Below are 22,135 nucleotides of genomic sequence, written 5' to 3'. Positions count from 1 at the left end.
GACTAGCTTGTGAGCGGCAGAAACTTTAGCCAATAGATAAAGAACTGTACGATTTAGGTAGCGCAAGATCATGGTTTTTTTTTTCTAAGTGCTTTGCCAGTGATTGACTCGTAGTTGACAAATAGAAGTATCGAGCGAGTCGAATTTAAGGTTCATTTGACCAATTATAGTTGCAATGAGGCGGTCTTCGTTTAACGTTATTTTTTTTTTCTCTTTAGACGTTGGGGTTTGGCCAATGAGAAAATGAGCAACAACCGCACACAGACCTCTGAGGCGGGCCTTGTGTGGATCTGGGTATGAGAGGGAGCGAGTTTCAGGTAGGGTCTTTCAGTTTTGATGCCTTTCAGTGTGATATCGGTCTATTTTAATACCTGATTTACACATGTATCAAGGGAGTCGTGTGATTTATACATGATTCACTTGGTTTGTACGCAGAATATGCCAAACAGGGTGCAGATCAATCAACGTTTCCCCAGTTGTTTGCACTGTACTTATCTACGACATCCTATATACCATTATACCCCAGGGTGAAATTCTTAATAAAAAAATGCCGGGTGTAAACATTTTAATAATTTACACAATTTGAGTGCTGATGGATAAATACTTTTAAAATGTATACATATCGGTACACCATACATTTCTGAATACAAAATAAGCCTTAAAAAATAACTGATAAAATATAACCAATTCACCACAAACAAAGAAGCTGACAATACTGAAAACTTTGTACCCTCTGCTTGTACCACTGTCATGTACTGTAATATAACACTTAAGTCAAACCTTAGACAAGCATTAATAAATATTACACTAGCAGTAAGTGCTGTAGAGAGAGAATTTAGTTTCAAGATATCCTAAAAAGGGGATGGTATTAGAAAAAAATTGTATAAAAAAACTTCTGTGAAAGAGATATACAAAAAGGTACGTCAAACAATGCAATAGGGGTTAAAATATCCCTCTAATATTTAATGGAACAGGCACTACTATAAGAAAAATGATGTGCTTCACCTGACCATTTTACTTGACCTGAGCATTTTAATCGCCACAGTATTCTCTGAAATCAACCCCATACTTTCCAGACCCTGGGTACTCACCTACAGCAGGACCTGGCCATGCTACAATGATAACCTTGGATTAGAACATATATTTCTGTTTTAGTTTTTGTAAATTTTATTTATGTATTTATTTTTACTGATTACTTATCCAACAGTAATATATTCGGTGTGCTTCTCTGTTGTGTTGTGTAGATGAATTACCATGGCCTATTCCAGAATTTATTTTTCAGGCAGAAACATTATAGAAGTAGCACTGTACAAAGAAAAAAACACCTCGCCGATTTGGTTTTCGTTTATTACAGTTCTCATAACAGAAAATAGTAGGATCACAACAACACAAAACATTGATCACTATACTTAACATGTACCTTGCAAGTTGGGCCAAGGCTGAAGCACACCTGCATCTGTATCCCAATTCTGACTCGCTTACTAATTCTGAAGCAGCTTTTTGTTGATGCCTTTCAGCGGTGTAATTTGTGGCAGACACTGACGTGGATTTTTGCCTTCAAATTCACATACAGCAATGGGTGTTAGAATATTCAGTTATTATTTCGCTGCGCTAAAGAAAATAATTACTCCATAATAATAATAATAATAATAATTACTCCATACCGCTGTTTTCACGTCACACTGCTAAAGTCTTGATGATCAACCAATGAGCACTGACACAAAACGAAATGGGCAGAGATTTGTGACACATGCCAAAATGAAATCTGATCAGAATGAAAGCTCGCCCAGTCAACATGCAATGATTATACTGAAGTTAATGGTGGCCGATAGCAGCTAACAGAAATAATAGTAGTATGATGAAACAGAATGCAAGCAGCATGAACTGTGTTCAGTGATGAAAGCGCATTTGAGAAACGTTGCGCTAGTGGACTATGCGAGTGGATGGAATGCATCTGCGTTGGATGAAAAGCTGATAAAATAAGTCCCAGTACCCAGTATTGGCATCAAAATAAGTCCCTTAGTGAGTACCGGCAAAATTTCAGCCCTAATTTATACCCCTGTGGCAAGCTGGGGTTAGTTTTCTAAAGCTCAGTGTTGTAGCCATAGGTTGCCTGTCACAAAGACTTCTATTAGTAAACAACCATACGTGTTTGCCTTTTAATACATAAGTTGATCAAATCAACCTTTATTTAACCTGCCAGTATAGACAACATCATGTATTGAAAGTATTTACAGTACCAGGTAATCTTCCTGTGGACAGAACTGGGTGATTACTAAGTGCTCTCAAATGCACTAAATTAATCCAACAATTAAAGAACATTTCTTGTACGATAAATTATTTGTAATTGGAAAATGTTTTTAGAACATTCTGAATTTTAGGGGAAAGTTCCTAGGATTAGCCCCTTCCCTTTGTTTGAAGACAACATCACATCTCATAAACAACGGTGTTTTTGCTAATTGTTAAATTGTTCATACTGAATGTTTTCAGATTTGATATAAAGACTAAAATAAAAATCCACACACTCCCCATGAAGTTTTACAATATGTAGAGACTGCTGCAACTGAAATATTCCTGAATAAAGAGTCATGCCATTTGTTTCTGTATTCATAATATCACCACTCTAAGATGTCTGACTAATGCCTGTGTCATGTATTCACGTCATCCCAGTTAACTGTCCTGGCTGGAGCCAGTCAATTTTAGCAATCGGGATTGAAATAAACCTGCAGACCATTACAAATTATTAATGCCGATTTGCTGTACTGTAGTGATACACTGTTATTCAAGTAGCTATTTGGGGTGTGTAAATTATATTCAGAAGACTCTACAAAACTGTTTTTGTACTGAATGCTGTCACCATTAAAATAAATTAGTATTCTCTTGTGTTCATTTTTGAAAGTTGTGTTACCTAACAATGTTTAGGTCTTCCATGTCAATTCAGCAGATTCTAGAAAAACACAATTCTGCTATAATATTACTACAGTAAAACAGAAACATGCATTTCAAAGTGCCAGGTCCTTATGTTGAATAGTTTCATCTTTTCAAGCAGTATATACTCTCCAGTTACCCTGTTGCCTGATTTTATCACTATAGCGAATGCCCTAGGGTACTGATGCAATGTTTTTCTTTTTTTTTCAGTCCAGTTTCTCAAGAATAATCTGGGGCTGTTGCTGCATAGATACTGTCACTTCAGAATGAAGGGTCTTTACTGTCAGTTGAGCGAGTCTGCAGAAGATGTGAAGTTTGTCATCCAAGAAACAGTAAGAGATTTTTCAGAGAAAGACGGGGGTGTGGGGGTGCAACACAATTCATCCAGTCTCTTTGGATTGTAGGTAACTGATTTATGGCACAGGAAAACATATGTTTTTTTTTTGTTTGTTTGTTTGTTTGTTTAAGTGGAGGCTTACTGTTTTTGTGAAATGTGTAGGTGTACGTGTCTGCTTGCCTGCTGGATTGTGTGTGCCTGCTATCTCAAATATTGTTACAATAAAATAACATTAGGTGCATTTACACTGCCATTTCTGATCCTGATCAAGTGCATCAGTAGCATTTGATCCTGCTCAGAAATGGCAGTGTAAACGCTTGGCATTCTGATCAAATGTACCTCTCAGGGAGATGGTACAGATCAGGATCAAATGCATCGATAGCATTTGATCCTGTCAATGTAAACACTCGACTGGCTCCAGTTCCAGCATGCACTGGGGCGCAGTGACGTCCTTTGTTTTGAAGCGGGCGCCAGACTAAAACATTCCCTCTGGCGTATATGCATACTGTGGAAGGGTGGTGGGTAATTCACTGACACAGGAGACAGACAGGTGAATTTGGCAACACCGCACAGGTGCCCAGTTTTATTTCAGGGTGCTATTTTTCTTTTTATCCCGCAGATGGCGCTGTGGGTCTGTGGTCTGATTTACCAACGATGGTAAACAGAACCATGGGCATACCAAGCGATGGTACACAATACCGGCGCCCTTGCAGGGGCTTCGAAACAATAATTCAAAACAGAAGACACAAAGAAACAGGGAAAATAAAACAGTAACAAAACTACAAAGGTGCTGCACTTGACAGCTATATCCCAGTCGCCGCTACCCGTGCGACCCAGATCACCTTCCTACACTGCCGGCTAACTAGCCTGCTCCGTTACAATACTCCGGGGTCTGCCCAAGGGTTCCCCGCTCTCACTGTCTTGCTCTGACACACTCAGTTTCTGTTTCTCCCGACTGGTTCTCGGTCCTCGACCAGCGCTTCCGCACTCTCGGCGCGTTTAAAGGGCAGACCTGAGGAAACAGCAGAGCATTTTTTTATAGGGCTAGCAATCTCCCAAGACTCGCCTCTCAGCCATTCAGAGAGGGGGAAAGTCCACACACCCACTTTCCCACCTCCCCGTGTCACTGCTATGACTCACAGGCGGTTGTTGGACGACTGCCGCCCTCTTCCTGCAGTACTGTGAACACGCCAGCACAGCACAGATCTCCCCCTGCCACACATACATACAAACATAGCAATATATTTATTTCACTTATAGTGTTTCAAAGTAAATAAATAATCCATTACCCTAACAGTTCTATAAAGCTGGTACCAGCACCCTTTTCCATTCTGGGGTTGCTTGAGTTATAAAATAATATTACCTACTACAAACATTATTACTAACAAAAGATATTATCACAAGAATGATTTGTGGGAAAAATAAACAAGTACTGGGTTGCATTTTGGCTTAATTCTGTGTAATTTGCAGTTAATATTTCAATTTAATCCAACCATAGCTTCTCGCAGTCAAAAGTCAAGAGATACTTTCTAATTTAATCCGACCGTAGCTTCTCAAGCTTTTCACAGTCAAAACTCAATAGATATTTTCTTTCACAGCACAAAAGTTTATACGGGAGTCATTTTTTAGTTAGTGTACTTTGATGTCTTTCATTGTTTTATTATCCCGTCAACACAATTGAAGCAGTTTGTCGTCGTCCCCCCAAAATACATTTTCCCCCATGGCACTTTCAAAAGAACTCCGGGACAAAGTTGTTGAAAGGCACAGATCAGGGGATGGGTATAAAAAATATTAAAGGCCTTGAATATCTCTTGGTGCACGGTCAAGAAGATTATTAAAAAGTGGAAGGTTTATGACACCCCCAAGACCCTGTCTAGATCAGGCCGTCCCTCCAAACTAGATGACCGAGCAAGAAGGAGACCGATCAGAGAGGCTACCAAGAGGCCAATGGCAACTTTGCAAGAGCTACAGGCTTTTATGGCCAAGACTGGTCAAAGTGTGCATGTGACAACAATATCCCAATCACTCCATAAATTTGGCCTGTATGGTAGGGTGACAAGAAGGAAGCCATTACTCAAGAAATCCCACCTTGAATCCCATTTGAAGTCTGCAAAAAAACACACAGGAGATTCTTTAGACATGTGGCAAAAGGTTTTATGGTCTGACGAAACTAAAATGGAACTTTTTGGCCTAAATGCAAAGCGTTATGTTTGGCGCAAACCCAACACAGCACATCACCCAAAGAACATCATCCCTACTGTGAAGCATGGTGGTGGCAGCATCATGTTATGGGGATGTGTCTCATCGGCAGGGACTGGGGCACTTGTCAGGATAGAAGGGAAAATGAATAGAGCAAAACACAGAGACATCCTTGAGGAAAACCTGCAGCCCTCTGCGAGAAAGCTGAAACTGGGACGGAAGTTCACCTTTCAGCATGACAACGACCCAAAGCACACAGCCAAAGCTACACTGGAGTGGCTAAGGAACAAAAAGGTAAATGTCCTTGAGTGGCCCAGTCAGAGCCCCGACCTAAATCCAATGAAAAATTGTGGCATGACTTGAAGATTGCTGTCCATCAAAACTCCCCAAGGAACTTGACAGAGCTTGAACAGGTTTGTGGAGAAGAATGGTCAAATATTTCAAAGTTGGTAGAGACCTATCCCAACACACTGACAGCTGTAATTGCTGCCAAAGGTGCTTCCACCAAGTATTAACTCAGGGGGGTGGAGACTTACCCATTTATGATCTTTCAGTTTTGTATTTTTAATATATAATTTTTCTCAATAAAAACTTTTTTCCCCTTAACAGTGTGGAGTATGGTGTGTAGATAAGTGGAAAAAAATCCTCATTTAAATGCATGAAACTCTGAGGCACTGACACAACAAAAAGTTCAAGGGGATGTAGACTTTCTATAGGCACTGTATATATAACATAGGTAAAATAACTCTTAAAATCTTACTCTCTAAGTGTGCATGTGAAGCCCTCAGGCTGCATTAAAGCTGATCCTCCTCAAATGGCTGTGTAAACACAACACCCCTGATCATGATCAAATGTACTGATGCATTTGATCCGGATCAGAAATGGCTGTGTAAATGCAGCTTAAAATCTAAAGGATTTCACTTCTGTCGTCTAGAAAAAAAAAAAAATTGAACCAGCCAGTTCATCCATACCTTCAAACACTCAATCATAAAATCTATAGTAATACAATGTTTAAATAAAGAAATGCTTCAACAGAATACTTGTCTTCATTGTTACCATTTAAAGATGACTGCAGAACATTATTTTACCTAAATATATAGCATTACTAGAGGAGTCAGCTGATTATTATTTCAATGCAGCTAAGGTAAATACTAGCCCTATTCTTAATGTAAATGTTTCCTAAATGTTTTATCAATTTTTATAATTAACACCTGCTTAACCGACTTAAGACTTGCAAGTACCAGGAGTATGGTTGTGCAAAGCAGATACCTTTAAGAAAATTGAACTCATTCAGTGACAACCCTTTCTAACAATAAGAGTAAGTACCAGCCTTATTGTTTAAGGAGCATCTTTTGTTTTAACAGTGATATTATATCCTTTATATATTCTTAAAGGGGAACTGCATCAATGGTGCACATCCCATATTACAACATACACTTTTATAAATACATCCATTTTTGTATTGTTTTTTCACCCAGTTCAAAAGACTGTGGACAATATTCTAGACTGCTGTTCTCAAACCATTCTCAAATTTACCCTAGGAACCTCCTCCTGCAGTAAGTGACCATTATGTCAAAGTACAGATCAAAGCCTGTGCCCTAAGTCCACTGGATACAAAGGTATGTATGTGTTTATGTTTATAGTCATACCTACAGATCTTTACACATAATCCTGCAGTCCATGGGCTTAGTAAAGCAACAGTAGCTATTTAAAAATAGATATCTTGCTGTTTAGAAACAACCTAAGATTACAAACAGAAAATAGACTATCAGGGAGTGAGGGACACCTCTGACCAGGGGGAGACATACATGAGCGAGTGTGGGCCTGGCCAAGGGGATTACAAGGACCCCTTGCACTGTCAGTCATGTAATGGGAGCAGTCACTTTAATTAAACAACGTAGGTCGTTTGAATGAGATGGAAGTAAGAGACAAGGGAGATGTCCATTATAAGGGTGTACTTTCTAGAATGATTCATTGTCGTTGCGCTATAGATTTGCCTATTAAAGAAGTGTGCATTTCTGTTGAAGAAATATAATATTTTAAAGTAAAATGTATTTTCCTGTGTAATAATGAAAACAAAATAACACAAATGTGCAGAATTAGTAAACCTTTGCACCTCATTATTTTTTTTTTTTCTCTGAAGGAACAGCTTGGTAAATCTGACTTTCGTGTTTTTTAAATTGGATATGATATATACTGTAAGAACTCTTTAAAAGCTGGAAGGCAGAATTTACGGAGGACTGAACCTTTTTTTTTTTTTTTAGTTGATAAGCTTTTATCACTTTTATGTCTGTGTAGTGCCAGAGAAAAGCCTTGTTGTAGAATGCCATTTTGTTATGGGATTTTACCTTTTAAATAATTTCTTTCATGACAATCAGCTATCCCACCACTGAAACCTCTCTTCTTATCCTAGCTCCTGGCAGACCTTAAGTTACAAAAAGATGTAGTGCCGGTTGGAAGAGAAATTGCTGGAGTCGTCCTTGAAGGTGAGGCAAAGGATTTTCATTTTTGGCGAATGTTTTCCTTAATATCTCACTTGTGTATTTGTTGTTGTAAGAATGATATACAATGACCGTCAGCTTCTGCTTTTAAATTCTGTTGCAGTTACTGTTGTGGTCGTTGTTTTTCACGTTACCTGATCATTATTTTTCATGTTAGTATGTTATTTCTGACAGTTGTTGTGATGATGAGCATTGATAGGTTTTAGGTGTTGTTCTTCGTCTTGAGTCACAAGCTTGCGAGCTAAAATCTCTTATTTCTGGGTATCTACTTTGCGCTGTATTTGGCAGGCAGGAATTAAGCTAATAGAATGTGGTCAGGTGGTTTCATGTGTGTGTATAGTGTGGTCATGTGATTTTGAGCATGGTGTGGATAATGATGTCACGGAGGTAAGACTAAGCGAGAAGGTGTGCATTAAAAGATTGCCCACTGAAGTTGTTCCTTGTTTTTAAATAGATTTTAAATATATGTACCTTCAGATTGCAAATGTAAACTGAAGAAGAGTGCGATGTCATTGGAAAGAACATATTAACTGGACATTTAAAAGCCTTTCACACAAATATTGTTGAATGCATAATTTGCCTTTTGGAAATGTCCATAACAGTTTACCATTTTTTAGTTTATGTTTGAGAGTTCTGTCACCTCAAATCCTAGAAACAGCTGTATTAAATATGAATAATGATTGAAGCAGAAACTGTTATTAGGAAGGATCAAGAACAACACATTATAGGACTTAACAGGTAAGGAACGAAAGCTTTAAATAAAAGTGCATGCCATTAACAATGATGTCAGTCACCATGCGTTCTTATTGATGTGGAATGGATTTGTAGCATCAGTTTGAGATCTTGTCTGCGAAGTGGAACAGCACAGATTGTTTAGAACCAGTTGGATCGGAACAATGCCTTAAGGTTTCCAGACACCAGACATGATGCGATTTTTCATTAGGCGACAAGATACGTTCGAGGCAACGTGACCATACACACAAAAAGCAACAAGCAAGCAATGTGACAGGCTTGAAAACTGCCAGAACTATATAACTATTAAAACATGCAATTGACAACACTATGATAACACTGGCACATATACATCAACATGATGTTGAAATTGTGAGCGTCTACTCTGACAGTATTTCAACATATATGGCAATAAATCATACATACCAGGCTTATCCAGTTCCTTTGAAATGGACTCCCATATATTGTCTTTCAAATCTGTATCTTTATAATTGTGATAACCTTTGTCATAAAGCTATGGGTATTTTTTCAACGGTATTATTGTTTCCTCCATCATTCTGGATACTGCTTCACATTGGTGGACCATGTGCTCTAAAGCTGTTCTCTGATTGGTCAATTCCCTAGTTGTTGCGCGACAAATCGCAGAGTAGGATTCAGTCCTATTTATTTCACGTCGCTCCATGGCCGCTTGTGCCACATCCGCGTTACTTGTGGTGTGAAAGATACTTCTCAAAAGTATAGGTTCTATTCATTTTGTCGCATCGCATCTGGTGGGTAGCAGCCTTTATTAATATTAATAACACCTTTTAATTTCACTGAAGAGTTTTATGGACGGACAGCCATGTAATTTCAAGAACTGTGATTATTTAATGCCAAAAAAGTTTCTGGAGATAAGAAAGCATTACACGAAAAGATACAGTGGCGTGTTTTGACAAGATGCGCGCACACACACACACACACACAGTACAGGCTCTGCATGCATAAACCTGAAAGCAGAATATTTGGGTAGAAATCGGGTTTTGTTTAGAAAGAAAGAAATGCTTAAGCACAAAGTGTTGATAACAAAGTTGTCATCAACAGTTTAAATCCCCAACGTATGTATATTTCCACACATTGGGGTATGCAAAATTTTGACGACGTCTATCTCCCCTCTCTCTCTCTCTCTCTCCCCTCTTTCTCTCACACACACACACACACACACACAGTACATGGAGGCATTTCTCCGTTCCAATCAAGTTTTATTTTGTAGTGGAGTTGCAAGTATAATTGCACACAGAACATACAGGGAAACTAAACAACTTTACTCCATGCTGTTTTACAAAGAGAAACGATCAACTGTTACATCTAAATACTCTTGGCTTAAACACACAGTCATAAAACAAATAACTGGGAAGAAAAGTGTGCAAAGAAGCAACTATAAATTACACTAAGAAGCCACATTTTTCTAATAGGTAAATCAGCTTACCGTCATCTAAGCCAGTTCTGCTCTGTTGCATTTCAATCACAGACAACTGTGCATGCGTTTATTCACATACACTATGTGCCTATTCAGGGAGTTTTCGGGTTTAACCCGAATGCAGAACAAACAAGGGGGGGGAGAAATCGGGTTAAATCAGGTACAAACCCGAAATTTTTTTTTTTTTTTTTTTTTGGATAACAAAGATTTTGTAATTAAACATTTTTTTTAACCAATATTCCTTAAATAAGTGTAGAAAGTCTGTAAATTTTTTCCCACCTGTTTTTTTGTTTTGTTTTGTTGAGTGATGGCAATACACCAGTTTCTTCCGCTAGGTTTCTGTCGAGTACTTGCCTCTGCCTGCTTGTTTCTGTTGTGCTAAAATACTATTGAGAATCCCATTACTGACCTCAAAGGTATACAAAAAAAGGAAACTAGCTTTGCAGGCAAACAAACTACATTCCTTTGGACTGTCAAATGGAGAGTCACTCACCAAGAATTGCAGCGTACAGCCCACATCCTTCAGTAGTATATACTGGAGTCCCTATAAAGTGTGAGTTATACAAGGACTGTAACCCAAGTTGGCTCAGTTCTACACAGGTTGTGCTTTCTCTCCCAAAAATTACAATATTTACCATTTCAGCCATATAAAAAAAATGATCATAATGTATTAATTTTCATATATTATGTAAAAGTGCGAAACCAAGACGTCCTACAACACAAAGCAAATGCTCGACATGGGTAGTTTGTTACCTTTCCACTAATACTTTCTACATCTATTTCAGTGGGACCAAAGGTAACCTTCTTTCAACCGGACGAAGAGATTGTTGGTAAGTTCAATTGGAAACGGTCAGAATACAGTACAGTGGAAGACAGAACATGAACACACAAGCAGAAAACAGTTTTGGCAAGAGAGTGACACTTTGAGCAATATGCAGTTAGATCACTTATGTTTTTTTAATTATTTTTATCAACAGCCTATAATTCCATGAGACCTCGGAGCAACAGACTGCAAGTTACAAAGGAATATTGTTTTGTTATTGTTAAAAATACAAAGGAATACCCAGTCATTACAGTTAAAAAGATGTAAAACATTTAATGGCGACAATTTGGCTACACAGTCAATCTGTTTTGGTTTAAATGATGCTCAATAAAGAGTCTTATTCCATCTTAGTATAGCGTACAGGTCTTCAGCACTTCAACCAGGCTAGTAACTAGCTGTCTGACTGTCTCAGCTGTATCGTCAGCAATAACACACAGCTCCATCTTAACAGGAATCTTACCACTGGATGCTGAAGTTTCTGGTCTGTGTGATGTGGTTTTGGTCCACGAGCATCATTTAGGTAAGGTGTGTGTTTGAGTGATGACTGGGACATTTGGTCTTCAGGAATATTGTAAATCAACAAAATAGCAAGAATGTTTTCTTGCAGATAAAATTCTAAGGGGAAATCATTGATGAGGTTCTTCATTCAAAAAATAGGGACCCTAATGTGCTGATTGTATTTGTCTGTCTGTGTTCACCAAACGTTTATCATAAACTGCATAGATTGCTATAATCTGATACACTCCAGATCTTATAAAAAAATGTCAGATATTAAAAATATGTAATTATGAGTGTGTGCACTGGGATTCCACTGGACTGGAAATAAGAATGTATTTTGCATAGAAGCTTGAACTTAATTAGTAACACCTGAACTTAGGTGAAATCTACATTGAGGAACAACTAAATTGAAGTTCAAAGTAACACCTGAAATGACTGTTCGTTTTTTTTTTACTTAAGTTTAGAGTGAGAGAGTTTGAAATTACATCATTTGATTGCGATACAGTATGATAACATACGTGTGCTATGTTTTGATCTATTAAATTAATTGGATGTCCATGAAACTGTTCTAGACTATTGTTGAGCAGGACAAGCAATTATTGTAGCTACACCTGATTTGCTAAAACATATAATATTCTTCTGTATCAAGTTTGGAAAGAAGACTCCCACGCTGGCACCGAAGCGAGTGAGCATAGGTGGGCCGAATGGCCTTTCCTCGTTCTTGAATTTCTTAATTGCATAGCAGTTTGATTCATTCTTGGTTTTTTCTAGGGGTTTAATAAGACACCTGAGCTTGTTACCGATACAGTGGCTAATCAAGCTTGTAGTAAAACCTGGAATGGGTGAAACTGCTATGCGATAGGAATCTTATTTTTATCCCTGTGTATGTTGGGAATTAATGGAACTGACAGAGTTTATAGTAGGTTTAATAATTATGAATGCCTATCAGTATTTGTCAGAACGGATGCTGTCTCTCCTCTGTAGTGCCTAAGCCAGAAAAGGTGAGCTGGGTGGAAGCTGCTGGTACCATCCGTGATGGAGTTCGCTCCTATACAGCCCTGCATGTCTTGTCTCACATCACCGCAGGCAACACTGTCTTAGTGCTGGATGGAGCAAGTGTAGGTATCCACTAGTTTCTAAGGGCATTTGGTATTTAATAGGGATTCCCAAAACTCTTTGCAACTACCGATATTAAAGAAAAGTGATCTAAAAAGGGGTTTCCCTTAATAATATTGTTTGGTTAAATAGCTGTGTCCAAGTTAAATAATCAATTGGATTAAATGCAGTGTGGCACATTCAGTATTTCCATATTATTCATTTACTAGATGATCTGGTGCAAATGGAGCTGCATGAATTTCATACACACCGGTGTTATACAGGCTGTTCTGTTGAAAATGTTAACAAAAAATGAAAATGTTAACAATGTTAACAGCTGGCAGCCAGAGGTAAAAATGATGATTATGTTGCAACACAATGACTACCACCAGATAAGGATATTTTTAGTGCCTGGGTGACACCCTCAAGAGAGAACATTTCATGCATAAAAAAGTGGTGTCAGACTGTCTTAAAATAAAATCTTAGCAAGTGTGTATTGCCATCATTTTATAGATCTCTCATTTTCCTATAAAGCATATTTGTTTTTTCAGTGCAGGAATTTCAATTTTATACATGAAACTTTGGCATGCCTTCTCAGCTACCGACTGTTGTAAAGGAAATAAATGTCAAGTTCATGTATTTAATTATTTCTTCAAAGAAAAACTCTTTTTATATATATATATATATATATATATATATATATATATATATATATATATATATATATATATATAGCTCTGGAAAAAATTAAGAGACCACTGCAAAATTATCAGTTTCTCTGGTTTTACTATTTATAGGTATGTGTTTGGGTAAAATGAACATTTTTGTTTTATTCTATAAACTACTGACAACATTTCTCCCAAATTCCAAATAAAAATATTGTCATTTAGAGCATTTATTTGCAGAAAATGACAACTGGTCAAAATAACAAAAAAGATGCAGTGTTGTCGGACCTCGAATAATGCAAAGGACAATGCTCCATGCCACACAGCCAGGTCAATCAAGGTGTGGATGGAGGACCACCAGATCAAGACCCTGTCATGGCCAGCCCAATCTCCAGACCTGAACCCCATTGAAAACCTCTGGAATGTGATCAAGAGGAAGATGGATGGTCACAAGCCATCAAACAAAGCCGAGCTGCTTGAATTTTTGCGCCAGGAGTGGCATAAAGTCACCCAACATCAATGTGAAAGACTGGTGGAGAGCATGCCAAGACGCATGAAAGCTGTGATTGAAAATCAGGGTTATTCCACCAAATATTGATCTCTGAACTCTTCCTAAGTTAAAACATTAGTATTGTGTTGTTTAAAAATGAATATGAACTTATTTTCTTTGCATTATTCGAGGTCTGACAACACTGCATCTTTTTTGTTATTTTGACCAGTTGTCATTTTCTGCAAATAAATGCTCTAAATGACAATATTTTTATTTGGAATTTGGGAGAAATGTTGTCAGTAGTTTATAGAATAAAACAAAAATGTTCATTTTACCCAAACACATACCTATAAATAGTAAAACCAGAGAAACTGATAATTTTGCAGTGGTTTTAATTTTTTCCAGATATATATATATATATATATATATATATATATATATATATATATATATATATATATGTGTGTGTGTGTGTGTGTGTGTGTGTGTGTATATATATATATATATATATATATATATATATATATATATATATATATATTTTTTTTTTTTTTTTTTTTTAATTCTCTCAGGAAGTGTTATTCTCTAAAAAAAAAAAAAAAGAACACCAACTCCCAATTCAGACATTTTTAACGATGACTACCTTCCTTCTTGAGCAGAAGTGCAGAATTCAAATGATTGCATGCCAATTTTTTGTTCACTAGTAGCTATGAAAAAATACCATTAAAAATCTAATGCACGTTCACCATGCCGTGTATATTTCATACAGGAACATTTGAGATCTACAAAGTGCTGGAGGTACATATTTGATTTACTTTTGAATTATTTTGTTAGCTCTAAGTACCTTAACTTACAAAACACTGAGTCAGTGCACCGGGAAAATCAAACTGTAATTGAGGATTTGAGTTTTACATATCCTGGCTGAAAGCACCTCTCCTTTTGCATGGGTCAATTAATGACTTTGTGGTTCTAATTCAGTGACCATCAAACATTTGCATTAATTAAGTTTGTTTTACAGTACTGGTGTATAATTCCCTGAAAAGTTACTGCTGCATATCCATAATCAGAATGGGATGACAACGCAAATTGTTTTCCTCATTGTTTCCAGCCATTTGGTACAATAGCTGTACAGCTAGCTCATCACAGAGGCGCCAAGGTGCTGTCTACTGCCCTGTGCCTTGAAGACAGGCATCACCTGGAGCAGCTGAGACCTACAGTAGGTAAGCTGCTTCTTCACTGTTCTGATTTGCTTCCAGAAAATAAGTTGTGCTCGCTCATTGTGAAGCTGGGCTCGTGCAGTGATGGGTTGTGAGAAAGTGGAAGTCACAGCAGAAAGATGATTCAAATCCTAAATGGTACAGATAAAGTTAACCCAAGTCTTCAAATTTAGCACAGAGAGAAGAACGAGAGAGGTTATATGGAAGCTGTGCAAAAGTAGTTTGGAACAGATGGTAGGAAACACTTTTTTTATACCAATATAACAATGAGAATATTTAAAAATCTTCATGGTAGGAGCAAATAATGTGCTAACAAGGAGAAAGGTGGTACGAACGGCTTCTTCTCGTCTGCTGAACTCTTTGTAGATTTACACTAAATCAAGGTGTGCGGACAAATGTTGTTAACTAACTACCAGATTCCCTTGTCTTTATTTGGAATTTCGTTGTATTGTATTGAGAATCAGTCTGGGAAACAAAGTGTTCCACTGGTCTGTTTCATAACCCCTGAAACAGGTGTGGGTGATTCACTGTTGTCACATCTTCAATTACTGTCCTCAGCCAAACCTGATGTTATCTGAAACAGCAACAATATGTGGAAAAGACAAAAATTATACAATTGACATAAGGAAGTATCTGAGGAGGCAGCGGAAATATTCACAGGGACACAGTGTAAAATGGCTTCAGGAAGCGGGATGGCGGCAAAAGAGGACAGAGGGAGGATGCTGCTCTGCAGTAAAAGGAAGTTCGTTGATAGCTGAAGATAATTAACATATAACCTGCAATAAAATTGCACAAATAGGCTGTTCAAACAGACTCTAAGGTAGCCTTTTGTCACCAGGGTAAACAGCGAAGGGTTGTATTACAAAAAAAAAAAAAAAATCATAAAGCATGTGGTGTGTTTTATTGTTACTTTCTCCTACTGCAGGATCTCATAAAATAATTGTACCTTCAGTTTTTAAATATAAAAATGCTTACAACTTTATGCCATTGAAAATAAATTAGAAAAATGCCAGTCATTACACTTTTCAGTGGACATTTCTGCATGCAGGGGATCAGCATTTTCTGTGCAGCACTTGTATAGCCCGGGCACTATGTCTGTACTCTGCTTATTGATTTTCTTTTTTTCGGTTTTGTCACTGCGACTCACAAAGGCTTCCAGGAATCTTTAGTGGGTAAGTATGTGCTTGACGTGACTGTAGCTTACACTGCTCATCATACTTGTAGGGATTGCAAAGTAATTTAAGCAGGTTGTGTTTTTAACATGCATGCCACCAATTGTACAGTGCTGAGTGCTACAGAATACTTAAGTAAGATTTCAGTAGTTACACAGTAAGGACATACCTCATGCATGTAAATATGCTGATGCACCTACCTTCAGTTCTTACAGTGGCACCCAATAAATTAAGACCCTGACCTTTGAAGGTCAGTAGATGTAATTACATTTCATAATACTCATGTCGTGCACCAAGTACCAATTTCAATATCATTGGCGATGTAACATGTGGTTTGGGGCAAGCTATATTTCACTGGGGAGTGGAGAGTATGTAATGAGCTCTCTTGTAGCTGACTGAGTTGACTAATATAAAGACGTGTCTCTGTTCTCTGCAAATGGAGCCCAGTTATACAGTATATTGACATAGCAGACAGTAGTGTTGGGATCTGACCTGGATCCCAGCCATGACCTCCTATGTTACAGATGTACCTTCCCAGTAGTTTCTTAGAGCACCAGTAAAACACAATATATACCGTTCCAAAACATTCACTTTAGAGATCCAAAAGTATGTCTTCTTAATCATGAACTGATTCTTTTTTTATGGTTATGTATGGTTTTAGTTGCCCCCAGCCTGCAAAAGCCAAACATTATAAACTTGTCCCTCTACCATGGTTTCACCTGCCAGAATGTTACTTTGAGTTCCCTGTACCCTTGGCAGAAATTTGGTGCAACCTGAGTTTCATAATGAGTCTTGTCAGTCAGCTTTGGGACTTAAGAGTATGTATGTACGTTGTGTGCTTCATTTACCCCAGGTGAAGAAATGGACTCAATGGAAACAATTAGTTACATCTCAGTTTTGGTATTTTATAATTTCCTATGAAGGTCACTGTAACGGGTAACACTCAACACAGATCTACCCATCCTGTTGTACAGGGCCTCTACCCTTTTTGACCAGTTTTAAGACTATATCATTATAGGTTCTTTAAAGCAAGCAAGACACTTCAAAAATACTATCTTGACATCTTGAAATTAGTTTAAAATCTGAAAGAAGAAAATATAGATAGTACATTTTAACGCAAATCAAAATATTAAATCAATTAGAGTAGTCTTAATAGAGTGTACTGGCCATTGGTCCTTACTCTATACACTGCTCTATGGGTTTTACATATTACTGTTTGAATGTGGTCTTCAAAAAAAAAAAAAAAAAAAAATCGTTACTGTTCACTCATTGAACAAGCTTTTACCAGCAAGCGGCATGCTGTATAAGAAATATTCAGTGCACTGTATAAGTGTCCTGCCAATCTTGCGTACAGATAGCAGAGTGTATCTGACAGACTTTCCTGTCTCCCTCAGTCAGGGTAATTAACACATCTGATGGGAAAGCTGACCTTGTGGAAAGCTGCTTGGAGGAAACGGGAGGCCTGGGAGTGGACATCGTCATTGACGCTGGAGGTGAGGGGTCTGGGGGAAGAAGAAGCTGGGTTCAGCTGTCTAGCACAATTCTGTTTAAACTTTAGAATTATTTGTGTCCCCATTAGAACCCATGTGTGAAAGCAACCCTTACTTGACACTTCCATTGAACTTCTTCAAAACCCCAAATAATTAGGTATATTTATTATTTTTTGTTTGTTTGTTTGTTTGTTTTGTTCCCCACATCTTAAAGTGCTTTCGGATAATGACGAGCCTGTAAAGGAGATACGCTACAGAACTTGTATTAAAGCATTGGCAAGTGTTGTACAGGAAAAGTGGACAAACATGAGGGTTGTTTTTTTCTCGTTTGTTTGTTTGTTTGTTTTTAAACAGTAAGGCTCTACAGCACAGACAGTGAATCCACTTCAAAGAAGCTCCTGCCACACAAACATGACATCATCACACTTTTGGCTGTCGGTGGTCACTGGGTCACTACAGAGGAAAACCTGCAGGTTTGGGCATCGCTTTCATATTGTGGCGAACAGAAATCGTGACTCATTTCACTGCCAAACTCAAGCTTTGCTGTCAGAACATTACAGTACTCTCTGATTGAACAAAACATTATGTTTGAGTGGGGCTTTATTTATGCTGAAGAAAGAATGTTCTAGGCAGGGGAAAGAACTTTTGAATGATGTAGAACCTTTGCTTATAGCCTGAGACCAAACTGACCTGGGCTCTGCTTGGATTAATTCCTTTTTTCTTACTTAAAGCTGGATCCTCCGGACAGCCGTAGCCTTTTCTTGAAAGGAGCCACAGTGTCTTTCCTGAATGACGAGGTGTGGAATATGTCAAGCGCTCATCAGGGAAAGTATCTCCGTATCCTTTTCTGATACACGTGTAACAACTCTGTCGCTTAAGTGAGAACACACACAAAGACACAACGCAGCGGTTTTTAGAACATGGAGTTAGTTAGTACAGGCTTTTGGTTCAGCAGATTATAGTCTTGGATATTGACATTGTACAGTATGTGAGGATTGTGTGGCGGATCATTCTCCACCAAAATTAGCCAATATATTAGCCAATGCAGTGGTTTATAAATTAGGATTTGTCTGACAGTAACACGATTTCTTCTTTTGGTAAGTAATGGTGATTTTTGTTAACTGGATGAAACCAAACCTGAATCTGAGATTATGCACAGCTGAAATTGAATCAAAATGGAAATATTTCATTATGCTTGTTTTTGTTTTGTTTTTGTCTCTGATACTACATTTTATGCCCTGTTCTGTATAATCTTTGCCTTAACAGTGCACACAGATATTATGAAGGATGTGATTGAAAAGCTATCCAGTGGGATCTTCAGGTAAATATCAAAGTTTATGGGGATGAAAATAAGATTGTAAAGTACATCCTTTAAGATCAGCAGCCTACAAAATTGATATACCAGTACTGTACCCTGTAGGACAACATTTGTGAGTAAATTGCAGGGCAATACTGAAAAGATATGAAATGGTGGAAAAAATATCAGTGTGCTGCTACTGTATAGCTGAAAAAACTCCCCTCTCATGGGGTTCAGTACATACTGCATAGTGAAAGATACAGATTGGGTCAAATTCATCGAGGTCTTTCAACCAATGGCAATTTGCACTTTTTTGTAAATGAAAAATAAACTGTTAATGTAGTAACATCAAACAGGTACACTTTTGAGTCCTTAACCTGATGTCTTCTTTGATGCTGCTTTTAGTTTTGTAAAAAAAAATATTATTATTTTACTTCAACAAAAAATGCAGCAAGTTGCATTTTGGTAGAAAGCCTTTGAAAACAAGTGGTCCATTAATGCATAATATTAGAAGTACTGTTTTTATACTGTGTGAACTGTTTCTGATAGTGCTCAAGCTTTAGGGTGTTAAAGACCCAGTATGTACTGGCATTTTAATTTTGTCAGTCCCCCACCCCTGCATAGCACAGCTGAGGTAAGAAATGAAGTTGATAGATAGAAAGATCGATAGCTGCCCAATTAATTTATTTTTAATTTATAAGCGCCTTCTGTTTAAATGGTGGTAATAAATAGATCTTTAATATTTGCTGAACATTTTGCACACTGGAGACACTTGATACTGTTTGCTTTCTTTCAGGCCACAGTTGGACGATCCCGTTCCTTTCTATGAAGCTACTGTTTCTATGGAAATGGTTCAGAAGAAACAAGTCCGAAAGAGACATGTTATTCAACTGTGAAGCCTTGGTTTCAGCGAATGTCAGTGGTAATGTGTGTTTGTTCCACTGGATCGAAAATGCCTGTACAAGCCATCTCTTGTTTTTTTAAGTCCTTGTGTTTGTAACATGTGTAAAGAGTGTGCGTTTACAAACAAAACAATCATTCTTTGCAGTGTTGTACATATTGTAGTGTTGCCTTTTAGAGTGGTCCAACGTAGCACAGAAGTACACCTGGCTATTTTGGTATTTTATCATTTTGATGTTGTTTTATAAGTTATTAAAAAAGGTTAACAACATAATACAGTAATGATCAATAAGTTATCTGAGATAATCATAACAAAATACTGTACAGTGTGTGCATTACAGATTTATACTGTTAAGTGTTTTAAGAATATTCATTTTCTTTATCATTGCTGAGAATTTTTTTCACTCCAGTACCTAGTCTATACATTCCAGCGTTCAAAGTTTAGATCTAATAAATTGAAATGCTTTCAGTGTTTTCAGACATGTAATAAAGTGTGAATAGTCACCTCTTCGTTGACACTTCATCGTGTCGCCAAGAAACCCTCATCAGTATCCAACTAATAACTGCTGCTTTGATTACCATCGGCATACGACAGAATAAGCTCTTAAAGGGTTAATCCAGTATGCATGTAAAAATGGCAACACCTGTGGTTGTCCTGGCTGCTTTGTTATCAGCAGTGGACATACAAGTGTCATCTGCACTGATAGGATCATGCTTGTATCTCCACACAAAGAACAGCACACAGCTAGCACCAGGAGGCCAGAAAAGCAGGCAACCAATGACTCAAGGTAATTGGATACTTTAAAAATGTATTTAGTTATCATTGAAATAACTGCTTGAAATAATGCACAGCAGTTTATAAGCAGACAGCAAGCCCAAACATGAGGGGATGGTGCATCAGAGGGTGGCACTGAATTATACATCTCTAAAGTGGACAATCTCCATATAAAAAAGCTCCATACAGTCATTCGTGAATAATTAAATTAATACAAAGGTCAGTGTCTTCAGTTTTCCCCATTGATGAATTTGATCTGCAATCAAATTTATTGTAAAATTCAAGTAAAAATTGCAGATTTTGGTCAAAACCTGTACAAAGTTCAGTTTACTCTGAGAACAGGTTTCGAGTAAAAAAAAGAAACTACTGCTGTTATACTTCCTGTGTAAAATGCCAGCCTATACCATAACTGTGTTCCACATTTGAAAGGATAAACTGGTTGCAGCACACTTTACTGTTGTCACTGTATATAGAACAGCATGTACTGGTGAACAGTCAGTTACTCACAGGGTAGCATTGCATGCTTGAAAGGCCCCCTGGCGGACACACAAAAGAAGTACTTCAATGTGAACATACTTGTTGGTTTGATTTGGCATTAACTCTGCTTTTCAATCTTATTCATTGGTTTGCTCTTGTAGTTCTGAAACAACCAGACACTGTTCCTATGCATAACACATGCATTGTTTAACACAGCTCATGGAACTGCATCCCTCTTTTCAGAGAGAGTTTCCCACAGGGAGTAATGGTTCTGGACTGATAACTGTTTCTTTCATACATTTCAATTTGATCCCAAAGGGCTATTTTGTTAGGTATTCCTTCCACCCAAAATATCTGAGTTGGACATAATTATATCACTGTAGCAAAGGTGCTTCTCATTGCCACAGCAGATGTTGAAAATAAAATACTTTTCACCTCAGATCATTTTTCTAGAATGGTCTTTTCTCCTCATTCTTTGCAAACGTGCTTCCAGCGCATGCAGCCTGCACAAGATCCGATCCACATCTGAAGACAAGTTGATCTGATCACTGTATACACATTCATTGATTATTTTCTTTGGTGCAGTGGGTAAAGGCCTACATTTCTTCATACATTCCTTCTGTCAACAACCAAAAAGAAGAAAAGTTTTTGTATTACCCTGGAAATAACTAGATAAACCATTAGCTGGCCAAAAAGCTATCAGCATAGGCAACATATTGGAACTAGAACAAATCATCTTCTATAGTGATTGCCTGGTACTGCAGTGGTATGTAATGGGTTAGCTGTGTTTATTGGTTCATGCTATTGTATTACCATTGCCTCAAAGGCTCTTACCATAGTTAGATACCTAATTCCCCCACAGACTCCTGCATGAGTATTGATGTCTTTCGAAATCCAATTCAGAAAACAACATTCTGTTTTACCCATGTAATGACTGAAGGGTTAAATTCTTATTATTCCTAATATTCTTAAACTCTCATGTCATTCTCAAACTTTCTCCCAAGAACTTTGCCGTTGGCATAGTAGCGGCTCTCAGCAGCATGGGGCCTCTCCTTCTGAAATGTCTGGGTCTCTTGCAAGTGG

The 22,135-nt window shown here is 37.7% G+C and overlaps 1 protein-coding gene across 2 annotated transcripts; it reads left to right on the top strand.

The window, feature by feature from the left end:
* Positions 1 to 48: 48 nt before the first annotated feature.
* LOC121320718 (quinone oxidoreductase-like protein 1) lies at positions 49 to 20,304 on the top strand. Of its 2 annotated transcripts, XM_041259296.1 has the most exons (14): positions 49 to 317; positions 3,139 to 3,260; positions 7,006 to 7,083; positions 7,878 to 7,950; positions 10,939 to 10,983; positions 11,428 to 11,496; positions 12,459 to 12,592; positions 14,833 to 14,944; positions 16,093 to 16,113; positions 17,508 to 17,606; positions 17,958 to 18,076; positions 18,335 to 18,440; positions 18,879 to 18,924; positions 19,697 to 20,304. In XM_041259296.1, exons 2-14 carry the CDS (start codon positions 3,195 to 3,197, stop codon positions 19,794 to 19,796), a joined length of 1,068 nt encoding a protein of 355 aa, XP_041115230.1. In that variant the 5' UTR covers positions 49 to 317; positions 3,139 to 3,194; the 3' UTR covers positions 19,797 to 20,304. The 2 variants fall into 2 exon arrangements, with proteins under 2 accessions (XP_041115230.1, XP_041115231.1); XM_041259297.1 differs by lacking the exon at positions 16,093 to 16,113 and having other exon boundaries at positions 50 to 317.
* The last annotated feature ends 1,831 nt before the right edge of the window (positions 20,305 to 22,135 follow it).

This window comes from Polyodon spathula, chromosome 9 (assembly GCF_017654505.1).
Source record: "Polyodon spathula isolate WHYD16114869_AA chromosome 9, ASM1765450v1, whole genome shotgun sequence".
NCBI classification, from domain to species: Eukaryota; Metazoa; Chordata; class Actinopteri; order Acipenseriformes; family Polyodontidae; genus Polyodon; species Polyodon spathula.
The sequence above is the reverse complement of the archived record's forward strand: the minus strand, read 5'-3'. Positions and strand labels throughout refer to the sequence as shown.